The sequence below is a fragment of the Oenanthe melanoleuca genome, chromosome 2 (genome assembly GCF_029582105.1).
Source record: "Oenanthe melanoleuca isolate GR-GAL-2019-014 chromosome 2, OMel1.0, whole genome shotgun sequence".
Classification (NCBI taxonomy): Eukaryota; Metazoa; Chordata; class Aves; order Passeriformes; family Muscicapidae; genus Oenanthe; species Oenanthe melanoleuca.
In genome coordinates this window covers 127,716,556-127,733,337 of record NC_079335.1, presented here as the reverse complement: position 1 = coordinate 127,733,337, position 16,782 = coordinate 127,716,556, and the positions used below count along the sequence as shown (strand labels likewise).

The following is a 16,782-nucleotide window of genomic DNA, read 5'->3' as shown; positions in this document are numbered from 1 at the left end:
GAACTTCTTACATTATGTTATGCTGCTAACCCCTTTTAACTAGCATCTTATCATGCAAAATCAAATTTTGGCCTCCAGCATATAAAGGAGCACAGCATTCTCCATGTTTGTTCTTTTTCAATAAACTGACCATAATACAACTTAAAAAAAAAAATAATAGAAGTTAAATTCATCATGCACTTTTATTTTTTTGCTGCATGTAGCCAGAATGTAAAACGTTGGGGTTCTTGAAAAGTAAGTGAAGGCTTAGGGAACATTTCACAGCTTCCACTGCAGCCCTTACAACTCTCACAGGCTGAGACATGCTGAACACTGCAGTGGTTGGGCAGCTGGACCACCTTCCTCTGATCATGTCAGCTGAGGGCTTGATTCAGTTGCCTGCATATAAGCAGCTTGTCCCATCTGAGTCTCTAAGGAATCCAAAATACCTACAGACTTGGCAGAAATTACACAAGACCTACAACCTTACTTACCAAGCATCAGCTAAAGTCAAACACCAGTCCGTGTCTCACTGAAGACACTCCTACGCTCAGGCAATGCAGTCACACCTCAGCTCTCTGGTGCTGCCTCTCAGTTGACTAAAAGGCTGAATATTTGGCTCACACTTCAGTATCTAAATGTAGGGACCTAAATGTGACTCCTACAGTTCAACTAAATAACTTAAAATTTGCCATGTAGTAGCATTTCAGCCACTCACACTATTCTAGCTCATCTCAGGCCGGCACTTCAGACAGGAGCCAGTCTCCTGTACCTCTCTTGAGCACCAGCACCTTACCCTGTACTAGAATTGTGGTATGTACATACAATTGAAATCCATCTTGGGAATTCCACAGGTCTGATGTACAGGACACACAGTGAAAAAGAACAAAAAGACTATGAATTGAACAGTTCCTGAATTGAACGGGCAAGATCCTATTCTGCAAACATTTTGTGGGGGGAAATTGTGCTTAGAAAATTGCACATTTCCCTGCAGCTTAATCCACATTAAAACCAAAGCCACAACTAAAGGCCATCTTAAAACAAAAAGTATCAGAAGCACAAAGTATGAGCTAATGAGTTTGTAGAATTCCAAGAGACACTTAGTGCTGAATGTAACCAACCAATGCCTCCTTAGGTATGCATGGGGAAGGAGGTCCTGAGTGACATGACTGAATGTGAGGCAGAAGATGAATTCCACCTGCTATCCCGAAATTTAAGAGAGTAACAAAAATGTGTCCTTAAAAGCAATGTTTAAGGAAAAAAAAAGAAAAAAATCAAACCAAATCCAACAATAAAAGTATTTGACAGGGTAAGACATCAGAGAAGAATTGTTATTACTATGCCTCACTAGGACCAGCCTTGCAGGATTTGGGTGTTGTACTGTAAAGCAGACTTTTATATATTTTTGAAACTGCAGGAAATATGGAAATTAATTTTTATTAATAATTTTGTTTCTTCTCAACAGAAAGCAATAATTAACTACAAGAAATAGAAAAAAACCCCAGAAATTTAAAGTTAGTAAATATTACTCTTATTTTCAGAAATAGTTAGACATTATCAGGGGCACAAAATATTTCAATTAATCATGCTAACAAAAAAGAGAAAGCTATCAAAAAATATCTTTGTTGAACATTTTAGTGGAAACATACATAAGCAAACATCATGCTAAGTCAAACTTAAGGGTAATCACTTTGTAAGATTCTCTCTGTGGCCAGCTTCATAGTTTCCCTTACCAAATAATGATGTAATTATAGCTCCACAACAAGAGGCTATCGCTTGCTGAACGATGGTTAGTTTTTGTACGTTGATATCACTCATTTCAGCCATGGCTTTATCCCCAAAGAAGACAAACCTGTAAGGATCAGAAAAACATACTGTAAGACTATGCTCAAAATTCGCAGAAAAAGGGATAAATATTTTCAATTTTCATTACTAAGCTATGTAGAACCAGCAGTGTTACCTTTCTACTCATATACAAGCATCTCAGTAATTTTTGAGATTATTTGAGAGTATTTGAGCCATGTTTTGCAAGTGAGTTTTCTAAAGATAATAAATCTTCAAAATCCTTTTTACATTAATTACAACATTTATATGTTATTGCAAACCACATTGAATGTTTTACACGTATTAATTGCAACGAAGTGTTTACGAACATGCAAATAATCCTTACAAAGATAAACGCCCAGCCCGTGGCCCATTGCTCCCATCTCTCCTAGAGAACCTAGAAGGGTCTCCTGGCTGATCCAACAGCCGGCTAGGGATGCCTGGTGCAGGGACTAACTACTAATAGTGCTACCATCAAATGTTAATTCCTTGAGCAAATCCTGACCTACGGCTGCACAGGCATGGTCACAGCAATTTAGGAATGCACTCACAATACCTGCAACTAGCCCAGGACAGGAGAAAATAATAAAAATACTTCAGAAAATTAAATCCTCAAATAGAGGTGTCTCTTTCAAAATGCACCACCGTGCTTAAGCGCAGCCCTAACTTTATTAGAGACATTAATCTAAGCTTTTCATTGGCTCTACAAGAACGTTTTGCTATTTTCACTACGTTTCAAGTCGGATAAAAAAGATCAAGTTGCACAAAACAACTCTGGCCTCTCAGGTGCTAACAACGGCAACGGTGGGTGCGGATATTGTCTATTTCTCCTGTATCTTTAACTCAGGAGGGGACCGCTGCCCACAGCTGAGTACATACCCGTTTGTCAGCAACGCCCGGCTGCGCCCGCCGGGGACAAAGGTCCCCACGCTCAAGCACAGCCCGGGCCGTGGCGAGGAGAGGAGAACCAGCGCTCCCCGCCTCCCGAGCCAAGGCCGCCGAGCTCCGTCCCCCGGCTCCCGCCTCGCCTTCCGCCCGCCCTCGGGGCGGGGCCGGGCCCGCGCGGGCAGTTGGTGAGGGCGCAGAGCCGCTGTGCTGAGGCGGGAAGGCGGCGCGGGGCGGCTCAGCCGATCGGGGGTGCCGGTGGAGCGGAGCACAGCACAGCACGATGTGACTCCGCGGGAAGATGAAGCCGAGCGCTGCCGAGGCCGCCGACGAAGGAGCGCGTCCCTGTAAGCGGCGGGGGGCTGCGGGCAGCGCGGGGGAGCTGCCGCCGGTCGGGCCTTTCTTCGCCCGGGCCGCCATCCCGGCTGGGCTGTGAGGCGCCGCCGCCCGCCGCGTGCCGGCTCCGGGCCCGAGCCGCCCTCGGGCTGGCGCTGCGGGCGGGGGCGGCTGGAAGGGCCTTGGCGTGGCGTGGGGAGTTAAACGTGGAAGCGTGCCCCAGTGTGTGGGAAATGGCCGGGCTGCTGCTGGGCGAGCTGCTCTCCCCCCCGGGCAGGCTTCGCTGGTGTTTGTATGGGGGGATCCTTAGGCCCGGGGTGTGAGAACGCACCCCCTTTGCGAGAGAGACTCTTCACTGCTATTGCAGTCCTGATAACCAAACTAATCCAAACTTTTCATTATCCCTGAGACGTTTAATATGCGTGCTCCCAATATTAATTCCGGTGTTTAGAGTGTTAATTTTTGAACGGCCCTGGCATGTGTGTGGTGAGCATAACACCATATTTGATCCGTGATCATCTACAGAATTTCCCTTGCACGCTTGCTTATCATCCATCTTTTCTGTTTAGACTCTGGATCAGTTACACCAACCTGTGTTTCCTCATTTTCTTATTTCTCTATGTTTTTATCTTCCAGATCCTACAAAACTGACTGCTGTCCCTGCGTTATTTAGTGTGCTCATAAACCTTACTTAGAGAATTGTGCAGCACGAGAAGTTGTTCTGCTTCCTTTCTTATCTAAGTCTGTTTCAGGGAGAAAGGAGTACTTAACACAGGGATTGTTGTGCATGTTGCCTTTTTGTCTCCAGAAGAGGCCTGCTCACTTCCTGTAGCAGCTCTCATTGTCTTGAGCTTCTCTAAGAGAGAAGTAACTAGGAGTAAGTCAGAAAAATCAATGTAAAAACCAATGTAAAACAATATGTGGAATTGTGCTTTGAGCAACCTAGTGAAAGGTGTCCCTGTTTGTGGCAGGCAGGTTGAAACTAGATGATCTCTGAGGTTCCTTCCAGCCCAAGCCGTTCTATGAAAGCTTGCTCCATCCATTTCCATAATTTAAAACTTCCCTTTTAGAAATAAAAACAAAGTCCAGTTCTGTTTAAATTTTTTTTTGTTTGTTTTTTCCAGCAGATGGAGTACAAGCAAAAACAGAAAAGATACGATCTTCCCTGAAGAATGTGAAAAAAGGCACAGGAAAACCAGAGAAACTCAAATTTAAGCCACTCACTGGGAAGGTTTTTTACCTCGATATCCCATCAAATGTGATCTCTGAGAAGTTAGGAAAGGACCTCAAAGAGCTGGGAGGGGTAAGTTAATGATAGAGGCTTGTGTGAACCTAGAAGGAAAAGTGCATGTGTAATTCCTTTTTTGTGTTCTTAGTAACTGCATTTTAATGTTACTTGTAGTTATCTGAGATGGGGTCTTATTTTTCTATGTTTGTCTTAAACTTCAGTACAAACAATGAACTTGTCAACAAATTATTCTGTGGGTTCTCAAGAGAAGCTGCTTTACTGATGATTGGAACAAAAGTTCTTATTAGGAAGTTTTATTTTCAATTGATTATTCACCTGACTTAAAATTTTATCCAAATGTATTAGATTTCATTGTTTGACGTGATTTTTCTTCTGTGCTATATTGACATGTTTACATGCTACAACTAACAGTATTCAGTTGAACCTAAAGAGATTAAAGGAAGAGTTTTGTGTATGTTTTCTGTAAGTCAGTAACCTCACTAATTTTTTCACAGACTATCTTAGTGTTTTTGAATGCTCTTATTTAAATAATAAATTTCATAAGTGTCTTACTAACTTTTTTCCTAATTCTCCTTTCTGTATGGAAGGACCTCTTTGATCCAAGCAAATACAGGATTTAATAATAATATTAACTGCATATTACTAAACACCTTTTAAGCACAGAGGCAGAAGGGATCTGCTTAAATTGCTAGCTGTTCTGAACACTGCTTTGGCAATGTTCTTTGACCTCAGAGGGACAATGAGCATCAGAGGGACACTGAGCAGCTTTGAAATTGGTGCTTGTAAATCAAGGTGCTCTCTGAAACCATAATGTCGGTAAAGAATGCCAATAACACAGTTTTGAGTTAAGTGCATTGTTTTACATTTAACATCAAATAAGTGCATGCTGTCAATTGTCTTTCTCTCTAAACCAGAATTTAGGACTTCATATGTGAAAAGTAAGATCAGAACTCAGAGACTGAAAAGGAAGATTTTTTTTTTCTCTTATTCTGAGGAGTAAATGCCTCAACCTGAGGTGCTCAACGTCTCATGATCAATTACCACATGTTCTGTTGTTACTTGTGTGAAATGCACTTAGAAGTGCCTCTCTCTGTATATCCTGTTTCTGTAAAAGCTACATAGAGCAGAATTGAAAGGCACAGTTTCAAGGTGATTTGTGCTTTCCACACTGAATTGTGTAAAAGAGGAAAATACCTCAAACTATGAAATAACAAGGCAGATAGCTGTTGATTGCACTGTAGTTGGCAATGAAAGAGACTGAAGGAGCGAAATGAGAGTAAGTGTAGAATAAACACATTGTTATATTCCTGAGTATGAGAATATGAACCTACTTAAGACTTTACTTTTTTGAGAAGTGTTATGAAAACAGTAGGTGTGAAACATGGTAGCTATCCTGAAATTTTAGTTTTTCTGCTGGTTCTAAACTCAGTAAATTTATAGTTTCTTGTAAACTGTAAATTACATTTGCAAACACCTGCCTTTAAGTTTACCTGAATGCTACTGTGTAATTTCTGTTTACTAAAATTAGAGGGAATTGTTTTCCTTGAATTAGTCTGTTATTCCTTAATGCAGTGTTTGCATTCTTGTAATTGGAAAGTATTACAGGTAGATAGTAAAAAATAGTTATCATTAAAACAAAGCAAAGCTGTTTTGATAATGATTGCAAAACTAAAAAAATTGAAATTAGAATTCGCAACTGGTAAGATGCTAGTACAACTTAATTGTCATCCAGGTATTTAAAAAAATATTTTCTTGTTAACTCAGTGTTTTTGTAGTTTTATCACTTTCCTTTAAAATATTCTATGTAAAATTGAGTTACTGTTCTATTGTCCTGAGATAATTATTGGCTTTTTATCTTTGTATTTAGAGAGTGGATAGTTTTCTTAGCAAAGATATAAACTATCTGGTGACTAATAAAAAGGAGGCAAAATTTGCACCAGCTCTTGGCCAGATTTCTCCTGTTCCTAGTCCAGAATCTGCACCTAATGGAGGAAATGGTTCACCTCATCCTAGCAGCCGAAAAGATCGACATGATGGAAGTTCATTTAAGATAGTAGATACAGTAAGTTTCTTAGTAATAATTCTTCAAGTCATGTGCAATCCATAGGATATGCTCTTAAAATTTTTCTCCTATTTTGTTTCCTAAAGGTGGCAGCAGTTCCTTGGGTGAATAAGGGTTTTTCTTTCAAGTATTCTTTTAAATTTATTCAGGCTAAATTGTTAACCAATTCAAACTAATTCGGGAAATTTTTTGAAACTAATTTTACAAAGGATCCATTTTTGCAAATAAGCAATATGTTCAAATATGTTCTAATGTAGTATGTCTCACTTAAAACACTGATGTCATGCTTGACAGCTGGATCAGGCACTTGATGACATCCTGTAATTCCTGTCTCTTTAACAACACAGCCTATTAAAATCTGATTGCTTTGATGTTGTTAATTCTGATATCTGCAGAAACACACTCTCGTAGTAGTAGGAAATAATTTAAATTGAGTATTATGAATATAAATTTTTTCTGAACTCTTTCTTATGGGATCACATTAGTTGCAAGAGTTTGTATCTGAATTTATGCAGGTTTATGTGAAGTTTTTTACATGTGCAAGTCTTCTTTCAAAATACAGTTGAAAATAATTAGCTGTACTATATATATGGTGTTTATTTAGAAACACAACCAGGCTGCAGACTGGTCTTTGTATTGCATAGGTGAGGTCACTTCATTTTACAAACAACCTGGATAGATAAACCCTAGTGGCTAACATATGTATTTGTTAAGAGCAATGTATATCATCTCTTCACTACAAATGTGTTTCTGTTTTAATGTAGATACGTATGAGCAGAGGAAAGTCCTTGGTTGAAAAAGCAATCAAAGAACAGGTAAGCCAAATAATTAAGAAACTTGTGCTTCAGAACCTTGGTGGTTTGTTTTTCTAGAAAACAAGCAGTAGTAAAAGTGGTCTTAGTGGTTTTTAGAGAGAAGTCAATCATGGAATGCTCAGGCAAGAGTTGAGGGATTGTCCTAAATGAAGTGTCAGGTATGTTTTCTGGGTACTTCCTGAAGAACTGGAAGTCTGTGGAGTCTTAAAATAAGTAGTAAAATTTCAGGATTGCTAATATAACTAGCATTTGAGAGGTACTCATGAAGTTAATGTATAACTTCACTGTCTTCAATCTTACTATAAAGTGTGACCATAAAAAATAGTTTTGGTTTTCTGAAGGTTAAATGTATTCTTTTGATGGTGAGGTGCTGTAATACAGAGAGAGACAGAAGAGGAGTCTAGGAGAGTATTCTTTTGACTAGAAGCAAAGCATCTGCATTTTAATCTCAGCTTTCTTAATACATGGTATATTTTTAATTATTTTAAGTAATTACTATGTATTGTTTAAAATTATTAATATAATTTATTGCTTGCAGGACTTAATCCCCTCTGGTAGTATACTATCCAATGCACTGAGTTGGGGAGTGAAGATACTTCATATTGATGGTAAATATTTTTATTAAACGAAGCGTGACTTGAATGTGTAACACTCATTTAACTGTTCTTTTGTTGAATTCGAAATACTAAGTTATGTCAAACATGCAAAATTGAGTCAACTGAGTATAATTCTCCCACTTTTTGCCAGATGTTAAGAATTGCATTGAACAAAAGAAAAGGGAGCTCTATCTAATCAAAAGAGCAGGCAGTTCTTCTAAAGATGTGGTAAGTGCCTCTCTGCCATTTGTAAAATTGTCATTTGTTTCATTAACTAAGAAAACATTAAGTACTAAAGTACTAAGTACTGCCTGCTGCAAAGATTGTAGATTTTATTTTAATGAAGGTATTTCTCATTTTCAGTTTTTCACAGACTTGTATGTCGTGTGGATTGGTTTAAAAACTCTTTGGAAATACGAAGTATTTGCTGTGTATTTCAACATTATTTAAAAATAACTTATTTAGTAGCATTAATTCTGTACTGTGTAGAGCTGTGCTCTTGCAAAGGATATCTAAGAGTCGGAAGAGCTGAACTGTCTGAAATTTCCATTCTGCCTGCCTCATAAGTAATTGTCAAAAATGAAAATGTATTGTTGTTTTAGTGTGATGTTGGTGGTGGCTACATTGCCTTGTGTAATATTCCCTGTGGTAGAGTGATTAGAAATTCTTCTATTTTGAAAAATCATAGTTATGTTTCCTGGAGAAGCTGTCTCTATAAGGAATCTACAACTCTTCCTTCATAGAGAATGATTGTCAAGCTTCTTGAAGCTATTTTGCCAAGTATGTGGAGTTGGCAAGTGAAAATCCCCTTTTTTCAGGTTTTTAGTCTATGATGTAGTGAGGCATTAAAGCTTGTAGCTCTTGTTTGCTCCATATGCAGTTGCTCTGTAATTGGCACAATTGTCTAGTTTAGCCGTGGGACCTTATAAGTAAATGGAACCAAACTACACAGCATGTAGTTGTTTTGGAATGTAATACTGGCTAGTAATATTCTCAAGACGACATAAAATCATCACTGTGTTTGTGAGGTTTGTTTCAAATAGTATGAAATGAGTTTGTACTTTTACCAAAATCAAGTACATTTAACAGCTTATGCTTGAGTGTTGACTTCACTTCTTTCTGAAAACAAAGTATTCCTCTAAATTTTAGTTTTCATTGCTAAAAATAATAAGAGACACAGCCTGTGTAAATCCATTCAAATGAAAAGAATTGTGTTAATTGGAGATACTTGCTGTCCTACAAATTTTGGTGGCATTTTGCAGCTTGCAGTTAATTAGGATTTACAAAGTGTCGTAAAAATGTTACCTGTATTAAAGACTGAACTTTCAACTATGGCGAGGTGTTTGGGGTGGAGAGAGTAAGTGTATAAATTTACCTTTCTGGGTCTCTTTGTTTATATTTGCTTTTAGAAAAAAAAAATTGAGGCATCTGAAGGAAAGCACTTCTTTTTTCAGTGTAGAAAGAAATATTTCTTTGGGAAACATGTTATCTTGCTTAAAGTACTAATGAGCTTAGTTTCCTGAAAAATTCATCATGAGTGTATGAAGTCATGATTAACTCAAGGAGACTCTCATAACTTAAATTACCAACAGCTAAATCTTTAAGTACAGTGCAGAATAATAAAGGGATTTTATACCATCTCTCTGTTTTTTTAATAGGGAAAACACGTTACTGCTCAAAAGTCAAAAAGTAAGTACTTCAATAATTGTAGAGGTTTCTGGCTTGACTTATTTTGTGAATGCTTAAAAATGTGATACAGTTCTCCTGTGGTCAAATGTACTGCAGTTTGTATGTCCAAGAGAAGCACGTAGAGAAACTTGGTGGAAATCAAGAGTTTGTCGAAACCTGTACATAATGAGTTCTAAAATAAAGTCATCTTATTTATTAAGCTGCTGGAGCAACTGGATAAATGATGAAAAGTAATTCTCTATTGATTTCCTTTTCTCCCCCTTTGAGCAGGTAGACTGAAAAGTCCATTTATCAGGGTGGAAGATAGGAGTCGGTAAGTGTTCTCTTCATGCTTTTAGTAATGTGATTCTCAAACTGAGTAATTCAGAATTACTTGAGGAAGTGTGTCCTTAAATCTCAGTTACTTTCACCATCCTGTCTTCAGATGTGAAGTGTACTGCCCTCTTAAAGGGACATACAAATGTCTTTAGCCACCAAATGAGATTGAGCAAGTAGTAGTATAGTAGGGAATATTTGCAGTAGGTGATGGAAGTGGCAAGTTAACAGGTAACTCGGGTTTGTAGATCATGAGAGTGGATTCTTTGGGTTACTTCCTACAAAGAAATGAAAGGGAATCCTGAACCTTTGCATCTTTTCTTAGGTCCAAATCCTGTAGCCCAAAAAGACCAGTAAAACTTTGCATACTGAATTCCACTCCTATAGTTCAGCCTTGGAAAATTTCACATCTTTCTGGTCCTGTCAGTCTTTGTTGTGTAAGAAAATGCCAGTTAGCCAGAAGTTGAGAGAACAATGAATTGTAAAAATGGTTTGGTTCTGCACATCATAATTTGCACCTCTAAATTCCTAACTAACTTCTGAGTTATGATATTGTTTAGAAGTGCTAAATTCTTTGACCTGATTTCTCGTGATACTTTCCTGAATTGAAAAAAGAGATCTAAACCTGGTTGCATGCTGTGAATTGGTGCAATAGGTATGAGGAACATGGGGATAGTGGGGAGAATTGGACCAACAGAGTTGTAAGAAGAAATTTGTATATAAATATATGTGAATTTCACCATGTAGTGGAAGACTAAACACTTGAAACATTTCTAAATTTTTATCTAACATAATGGTTTTTAATGTTTATGCAACATAAGTAACAGTTCAGAAGCAGAAGGTGATGTTTTACTGTTGCTATTTTGTTTTCCAGGCTTGCTCTTATAGTTTTGCCTGAGTAGCTTATAACAGTAATGTGGGGAAAAAAATCAGACTGAACTGTCATCAGCATTTCATTCAAAGTAATTATCCTGCATGGGAAGTTTTGACATGTCCTATTTTAGAAGCTCTTAATCTAATCAGAGCACTGATATGGTTGCTAGTTCTGGTATCTCTGAAAGTACAGTGATGTACAGGCATGCTATTTTTTTGAGAAATGAAGAGGTCAGTTCTTATATTTTGAATGGTGAATTGACTAAATTTTTAAAAAAGCATTGGATGTTGGGAACTGCTGTAGCTACTTCTCAGGAGCACAAATACACTATTGTCAAAATTATTGGATTTATTGGTTACCCAACTCAAAACAACTAATAGGCACACAAGTCATATCCCAAGTAATGTTTAAAACAGCTATGGAAACTGGAGAAAAGTATCAAGAAAGGAATGAATGACTTATTCTAAGATACTTGTCTGCTTAGCTTTGTGTATGTCATATGTAAAAGAGAAACATTTTTTCAAGATTTTGGCACCTAGAGTAATGTATGCAATGAAGCCTTTTTTTCCATTTTTGATGGTTCTCATGCCCTTGTTTTGTCTCAATACAGCCAGTACCGACCATTTTATCTGCAGTTACTGAGTTTTCCATTTCTGAACTATTGTGTTCCAAAGCCATATAGTCCATTTGAGGTGGAGAAGAAGTATCCTTCTGGTCAAAAGCAAACTCAGCCTAAGGAAAGGTTTGTTGAAAACTTTATTTTATTGAGGTGTGGGTAGAGGAGAGGGTTGTTCTCTGAAGTGTTCCATAACTCAGTGTTTTTTAAAATAATTGCTTGTTTTCTAATTTTCTGTGCTATGTAGTACTATTAGCCATGTCTCATCTGATGTATTTTCTGCACTGTTGGTGTCTTACTCTCTATCTGTAGCCTCTTTATGCTGTCTTTAGTCCTTTTTTGGGCATACAGGTGCATGCATCCAAAAATGTGTGCTTCTCCTTTCACTGTGGCTCAGCATAAATTTTTTTTTTTTCCTTTTTCTTACTGGTTTGTTCTCTTTTTCTCGTCTTGGATATGCTGTTCAGTAGGTATTTCACAGGAAGTGGGTTTCTTAAGACTTCTTTTGTATTTGTCTATGTAGTGATGAAATAAGTAGTTGAATTCATTAAAGCAGTGATATTCAATCACGGTGTTGATAATCATTGTTGATAAAGAGTATATATTGTTGATAATGTACAAAAATTAGGTAGACTGCTAATACTGCTTCAACTCTTCAAAGATGGAGAGTGGATGCCAGCTGGCCAGTAGAATTGCAGCTGGCTGTACAGCAAGTGTTTATGTGGTACGTTTTGGTATTCAGGCTCTCTTTGAGTACTACAGATGCAGTTAGAACTTCAGCAAAAAATCAGTTTTATGATTTGAAACTATTTAAGACTTTTAATTAATTGGTTTTTGTGAATCAGTGTGGGGTTTTAAATTTGTTTCAACGTAGCTTTTTTCATTGACTTCTAAAATTGATTGAGAAATTAAATATATTTAGGTGAAGAGTAGATTTGAACTTTCTGTCTTTAGTGAGTTGATGCTTTTCTATCCTTGGGGCTGAAAACTTACTTAGCTGTGTTTCCTGTTTTCTTTATGAAGTGGCTTCTCCACAGTTCTGTCTAGTCTTGACCATAGCACAGTGCTAGATATTTCAGCTGTTATTACCATGATGCTTTTTTATTGTTGTGTGGTTTTGTTTGTTTTTTTTGTTTGTTTTTTTTTGTTGGTGTTTTTTTTTTTTTTTGGGGGGGGGGGGGTTTGTTTTGGTTTGGTTTTTTTTTTTAATTGCAAGGAAGGTAGTCAAATGAAAAGGCAAAAGCCATATATTGCAGGGGTTACCGCTGTGTTAAGGCAATTTCTCATTGTGCCTCTTCAGAGGATGTTGGGAAGGCCCATTCTTTTTAAAGCATTAAAGAACCAAAAAGGCAGTTTATGTATAGATTGATTAAGGAATATGGTATATTAATATTTTCAGGATTTATGTTTGAATTCCTAATTAATATTTCAGTTGGTAACATACCAAAGAGACATTTAGGTGGGAAAATGTTTCCTACTCAGCAGGTGAATGTGACAAATATCAGTTTTGGGAGAGAGAGAGACGGGGGAATGAATGTTCACTTGTTTTGCCTTTACCTGGGAGAAAAACTTCTTGAAGCAAAGTTGTTAGTTCTATTTGCTTCTGCGTTGGGCAAGACCTGCAGGCTTATTCAGTATTCAGATGTTCCATCCTATTGCTTCTATCCTGCTTTACTGGTTCTCTGTGAGTCCTACTGTTTTCCAGAGGGAAGGTGTGAAGGCTGGTGTAACAGTTAAAGCACACACAAGAGTTCTTTGTTCTGGGGAACCCAAGAAATGCTGTGGCAAGGTGTTAACAATACTGTGCTTTGTAAGCTAGAGATTTTTCAATAGAGTTTTTTAGATGTAAAGTCCTGAGCTTACATCTATGCAGATACTTGGTAAAATCTGTCAGTAATTTTTGGCTAAACAGGGAGATGGAACTATTCCTTCAAAGTAGAAAGGAAGTAGAGATTGATGACTTTGCTTGACTGCTGGCATATCAATATTAGGTGGTTTAATAGTGGATTGCAGCAAGCAGTAGTTCTTCCCAGATGAGGATTCTGAAGATCATGGAGCAGCTGTTGAAAACTTCTTTATACATTAATGTCCAGGAAGAACTTTAGGTTCATTTTTTTTGCATTCCCACTTACCCTTTACCTATTAAAACAGGACAAAATGGCTTTTGGTCAGCATATTCAAAATTATGTATAATCAACAGTGGATGTTAAAATTTTTTTTTTTTTTTTTGCTGTTTCTAGTTTGGGTTTTATCTGCTGTGCACAGAGACTTCTACATGTCCTTTGATTTTTGTGTGTTTAGCAATTTTGTATAATTTATTCTTAGAGATAGTAGTACATCTATACTAGCCTGGATATTCTATGCTTACGTATAATTCCACTGGGTCTGCCTGTCTTCTTGCAGTAAATGTTTCTGGGTTTTGTTTGCTTTTAAATCTATGCATAAGTCTTTGGCTTTTTTTAAGTGTTGACTAGAATAATGTAAATTGTTTAAGGGGAAATAAAAGTTTTTTTGGGGCTTTTTTTAAAGTTAGTAAGAATGAGTATACTGTGAGAGTCAAGTTGAGCACTCAGTTCCATGTTTAAGACTCATTAATATTCTCTTAACAGAAACAAAATAAACAGTGACAAGGATTGTGGAATGCCAGCTCCGTTTCCTCAGAAGGACAAAAAAAAGAGAGGATATTGTGAATGTTGTGGGAAGAAATATGAAGATCTGCAAACAGTATGTGAAATGTCAAGTATATGCTTTGATACCATTATCTCTTTAATGTGGTATCACCAGAGGTTTCTCTGTCATTTTTTATTTTAAAATATTTTTTCTGAATAACCAGAAAATTAGTATTTTTTCCCATGTTAGAAGCAGTAATTAAGAATTAAAACATATCTCTGATAGCTGAAGGCACTAGTAATTCATGTCTTAGAGATGCTGGTAGTAAATTAATGGTATTTACTTGGTCCTTGTTGTACTATTGACTTGTATATGCATGTGTGTAATAATAGATTTATTTCATGCTTTTTCTTTATTACAGCATCTCGAAAGTGAGCGGCACCGAAATTTTGCACAAAGCACACAGTATAACGTTGTTGATGATATAATCTCAAAGTTAGTTTATGAATTTGTTGCATACAAAGATGATGATACAAGAAAAATAAAAAGGTGAGTTACATGTTGTAAATTCTGAAGACTCTAGGAGTCAGGACATTCAACATGAGGATAGTTCTGAAACTCTTGATCTGAACAGAACAGGATAAATTCATGGTTTTAAGGCTGAAATAAATCATGAAAACTTTCAATGAGGTTGTATGTGGCAAATCAGTTTTATAGGGGAGAAAAAAACATTAGAAGTGCAGATGACAGTGCAGTGAAAGAAAGATGAGATTGAAAGTTGCCAGAAGTTGTCCTACTTATCTTCAGCTCCTGTAACACAATCTACTGTATTGAAATATTGCAGACAGAATGACAGCAATATCTGGACATCTTGCTCTGAATTGCTTTCTGTCATATTTAGTAGTCTAAGGACAGCAAATTAGTCAATCTGGTCTCCTTACGTGTAAAAAAACTTCCCACCTGTGCTCTAAACCTCTTTGTTTCTGTGCTGCCTGTGCAGGACAGAGAAAGCAAATGTTCCTTTCTTTGTAGTTCAAGTGCTTGAAAGGATAGAAAAGGTTTGTTTGGTGTCTTGGACTGTAGATGCCAAGGTCTTTGTTACCTGAAGCAGTAACACTGTTCAATGTTGCTCTAATTTTTTGGAAATGAGTCAGGAGATAAGGAGTTACTTTCTAGTTTATTTATTTTAAAAAGGGCAAATAATGAAGAAATAAATATATTCTTAGTGAAATCAAAGGAAATGCAAATAGAACCAAACAACTGATAGCGTAATAAAGCAAGCCTTTATTTCTTTTGTGATATCAAAATACTCAGAGTTGTTAGGCTTGAAATCCTGTCAAGAAAATCATGTTAATTTTGTTTATATGTCACAGAATATTTGTAAATATTTATAGTCATTGCATTATATTCATTAACTTCTTTTGTTCTTAATGCCACTATAAGTTGAGATTTACTGAAATACTAGACTACTTGTGTTTTTAAAACAGCTTCATGAGCTGTAGAAATCAGTAAGAAAACATCAAAACTATAAGGCACTCAGCCTCTGCAGAAATAGTGTGTTACTACCCTTCTTGAGAAATAAAAACAAAAGCTCCTTTGTCAGTGCAGTTGCTTTTCTAGAATAAGTTGCATATGGATTTAAATTGCATGGGGTTTTTTATGTTTGTTGACGTTTTTAAACAATTTCATTGTAGGACAAAATGTGCCACAGGATGTTTTTCTCCTATTATTGGAAAGATAACCAGACCAGATGAGCTGAAAGAGCGACTGAAAAGGCAGTGCATTGCTTTGAAAACTTACTCCTGGAAAGATACTGCAATGCAGGCACTCAAACTGGATCGCCAGCCTGCAGAAGTACAACCAAATTCTGTGCCAGCATCTACCCCTGTTTCTGCATCTGTCAGTTCAGTTCTTTGTCACCAATCACAGCCTTCAGAACTAAAAAGTAAGTTCAAAATTAATAACGAAAACATTGAGACTGATTGCTCCTGTGCTGTGAAGTTAAGAGAGACTGTTGTATCATCAAATCCCATACAACCACCCCTTCAGAAGACTGACAAAGTGTACACAGAGAACTTGTCTCGAGCTTCTGAGCCGTTCAGCAAGGATATACTGGAACCAGATGTAAGTAAAAAGAATGTACAGTGTTTTCAGGAAGGAATGGTTACTTTATATTCTCATACCCAAGTTACAGATTTTAGTGAAAAAGACAAAAACTTAATGCAGCAAAAACGAAAATTAAATAATTCAGTAGGTCTACCAGCAAAGTGTTTGAAAAAAACAGATGCCAATCCTACGTTTGTCAAGAAACATCTCAATTTATGTGATAATCATCAACAAATGCAGCACAATGTCGTTCTGGAGGCTGAGGTATCTGATACCGCTGTGAACAAAGAACTTAATGCATCAGCTGCCAGCACTGCCCACAGTTCACCGTCTGGAAAGCTGCACAGGAAAGTGAACCTTAACTTGAGAAGGAATAAAAGAGAAATCCAGAAACAGAATATGGAGTTGTGTGTAAAGAATTCAGATAGACTGTCTGTTCCTGACGAGAAGAGAAGCACTTGTAGCTTACCATTGCAGACCCTATTGGAGTTATTCCAGACAAGTGAAAGAAACTCAGAATTTGGAGGTTTTTCAAGTTACACTGAGAACAAATGTTCAGTGAGCATAAATGATACATGTGAAGGGCAGAATGCAAATGTTATGTGGTCGTTATTTTCTTCTTCATCCTCATCTCCATTTTTTGGATTTTAATACTGGTTTATTTAATGTAATGTTTTTAAATTTGACTTGAAAATTTAGGATTCTATTCATGAAGACTTAAATTTCTGTATTATATGTACAGATTATTTGGTTTTCAAGTTTTTTAATGCAAAAGCTTCCGTATATGTAAATACGAAAAATAAAACTATGTTTGGCTTTGGTCACA

At 37.0% G+C, this 16,782-nt stretch overlaps 2 protein-coding genes across 5 annotated transcripts in view; one reads left to right on the top strand and one right to left on the bottom strand.

Annotated features, from left to right (window-relative positions):
- SLC25A40 (solute carrier family 25 member 40) overlaps positions 1-2,759 on the bottom strand; it is a 15,831-nt gene extending 13,072 nt beyond the window's left edge. Inside the window, exons 1-2 of the mRNA XM_056484485.1 lie at positions 2,683-2,759; positions 1,713-1,831 (exon numbers count right to left, since the gene is read on the bottom strand). Coding sequence (XP_056340460.1) covers positions 1,713-1,806 — 94 coding nt within the window. The 5' untranslated portion in view covers positions 1,807-1,831; positions 2,683-2,759. The remainder of the gene's footprint in view (positions 1-1,712; positions 1,832-2,682) is intronic.
- On the top strand, positions 2,708-16,782 carry DBF4 (DBF4 zinc finger). 4 transcript variants are annotated; one of them, XM_056484481.1, is made up of 12 exons: positions 2,708-3,035; positions 4,149-4,327; positions 6,141-6,335; positions 7,100-7,150; positions 7,689-7,758; positions 7,898-7,974; positions 9,405-9,435; positions 9,706-9,748; positions 11,235-11,366; positions 13,850-13,964; positions 14,272-14,399; positions 15,545-16,782. In XM_056484481.1, exons 1-12 carry the CDS (start codon positions 2,990-2,992, stop codon positions 16,605-16,607), a joined length of 2,130 nt encoding a protein of 709 aa, XP_056340456.1. In that variant the 5' UTR covers positions 2,708-2,989; the 3' UTR covers positions 16,608-16,782. The 4 variants fall into 4 exon arrangements, with proteins under 4 accessions (XP_056340456.1, XP_056340455.1, XP_056340457.1 ...); XM_056484480.1 differs by having other exon boundaries at positions 2,806-3,035; positions 4,152-4,327; positions 9,703-9,748; XM_056484482.1 differs by having other exon boundaries at positions 2,807-3,035; positions 4,152-4,327.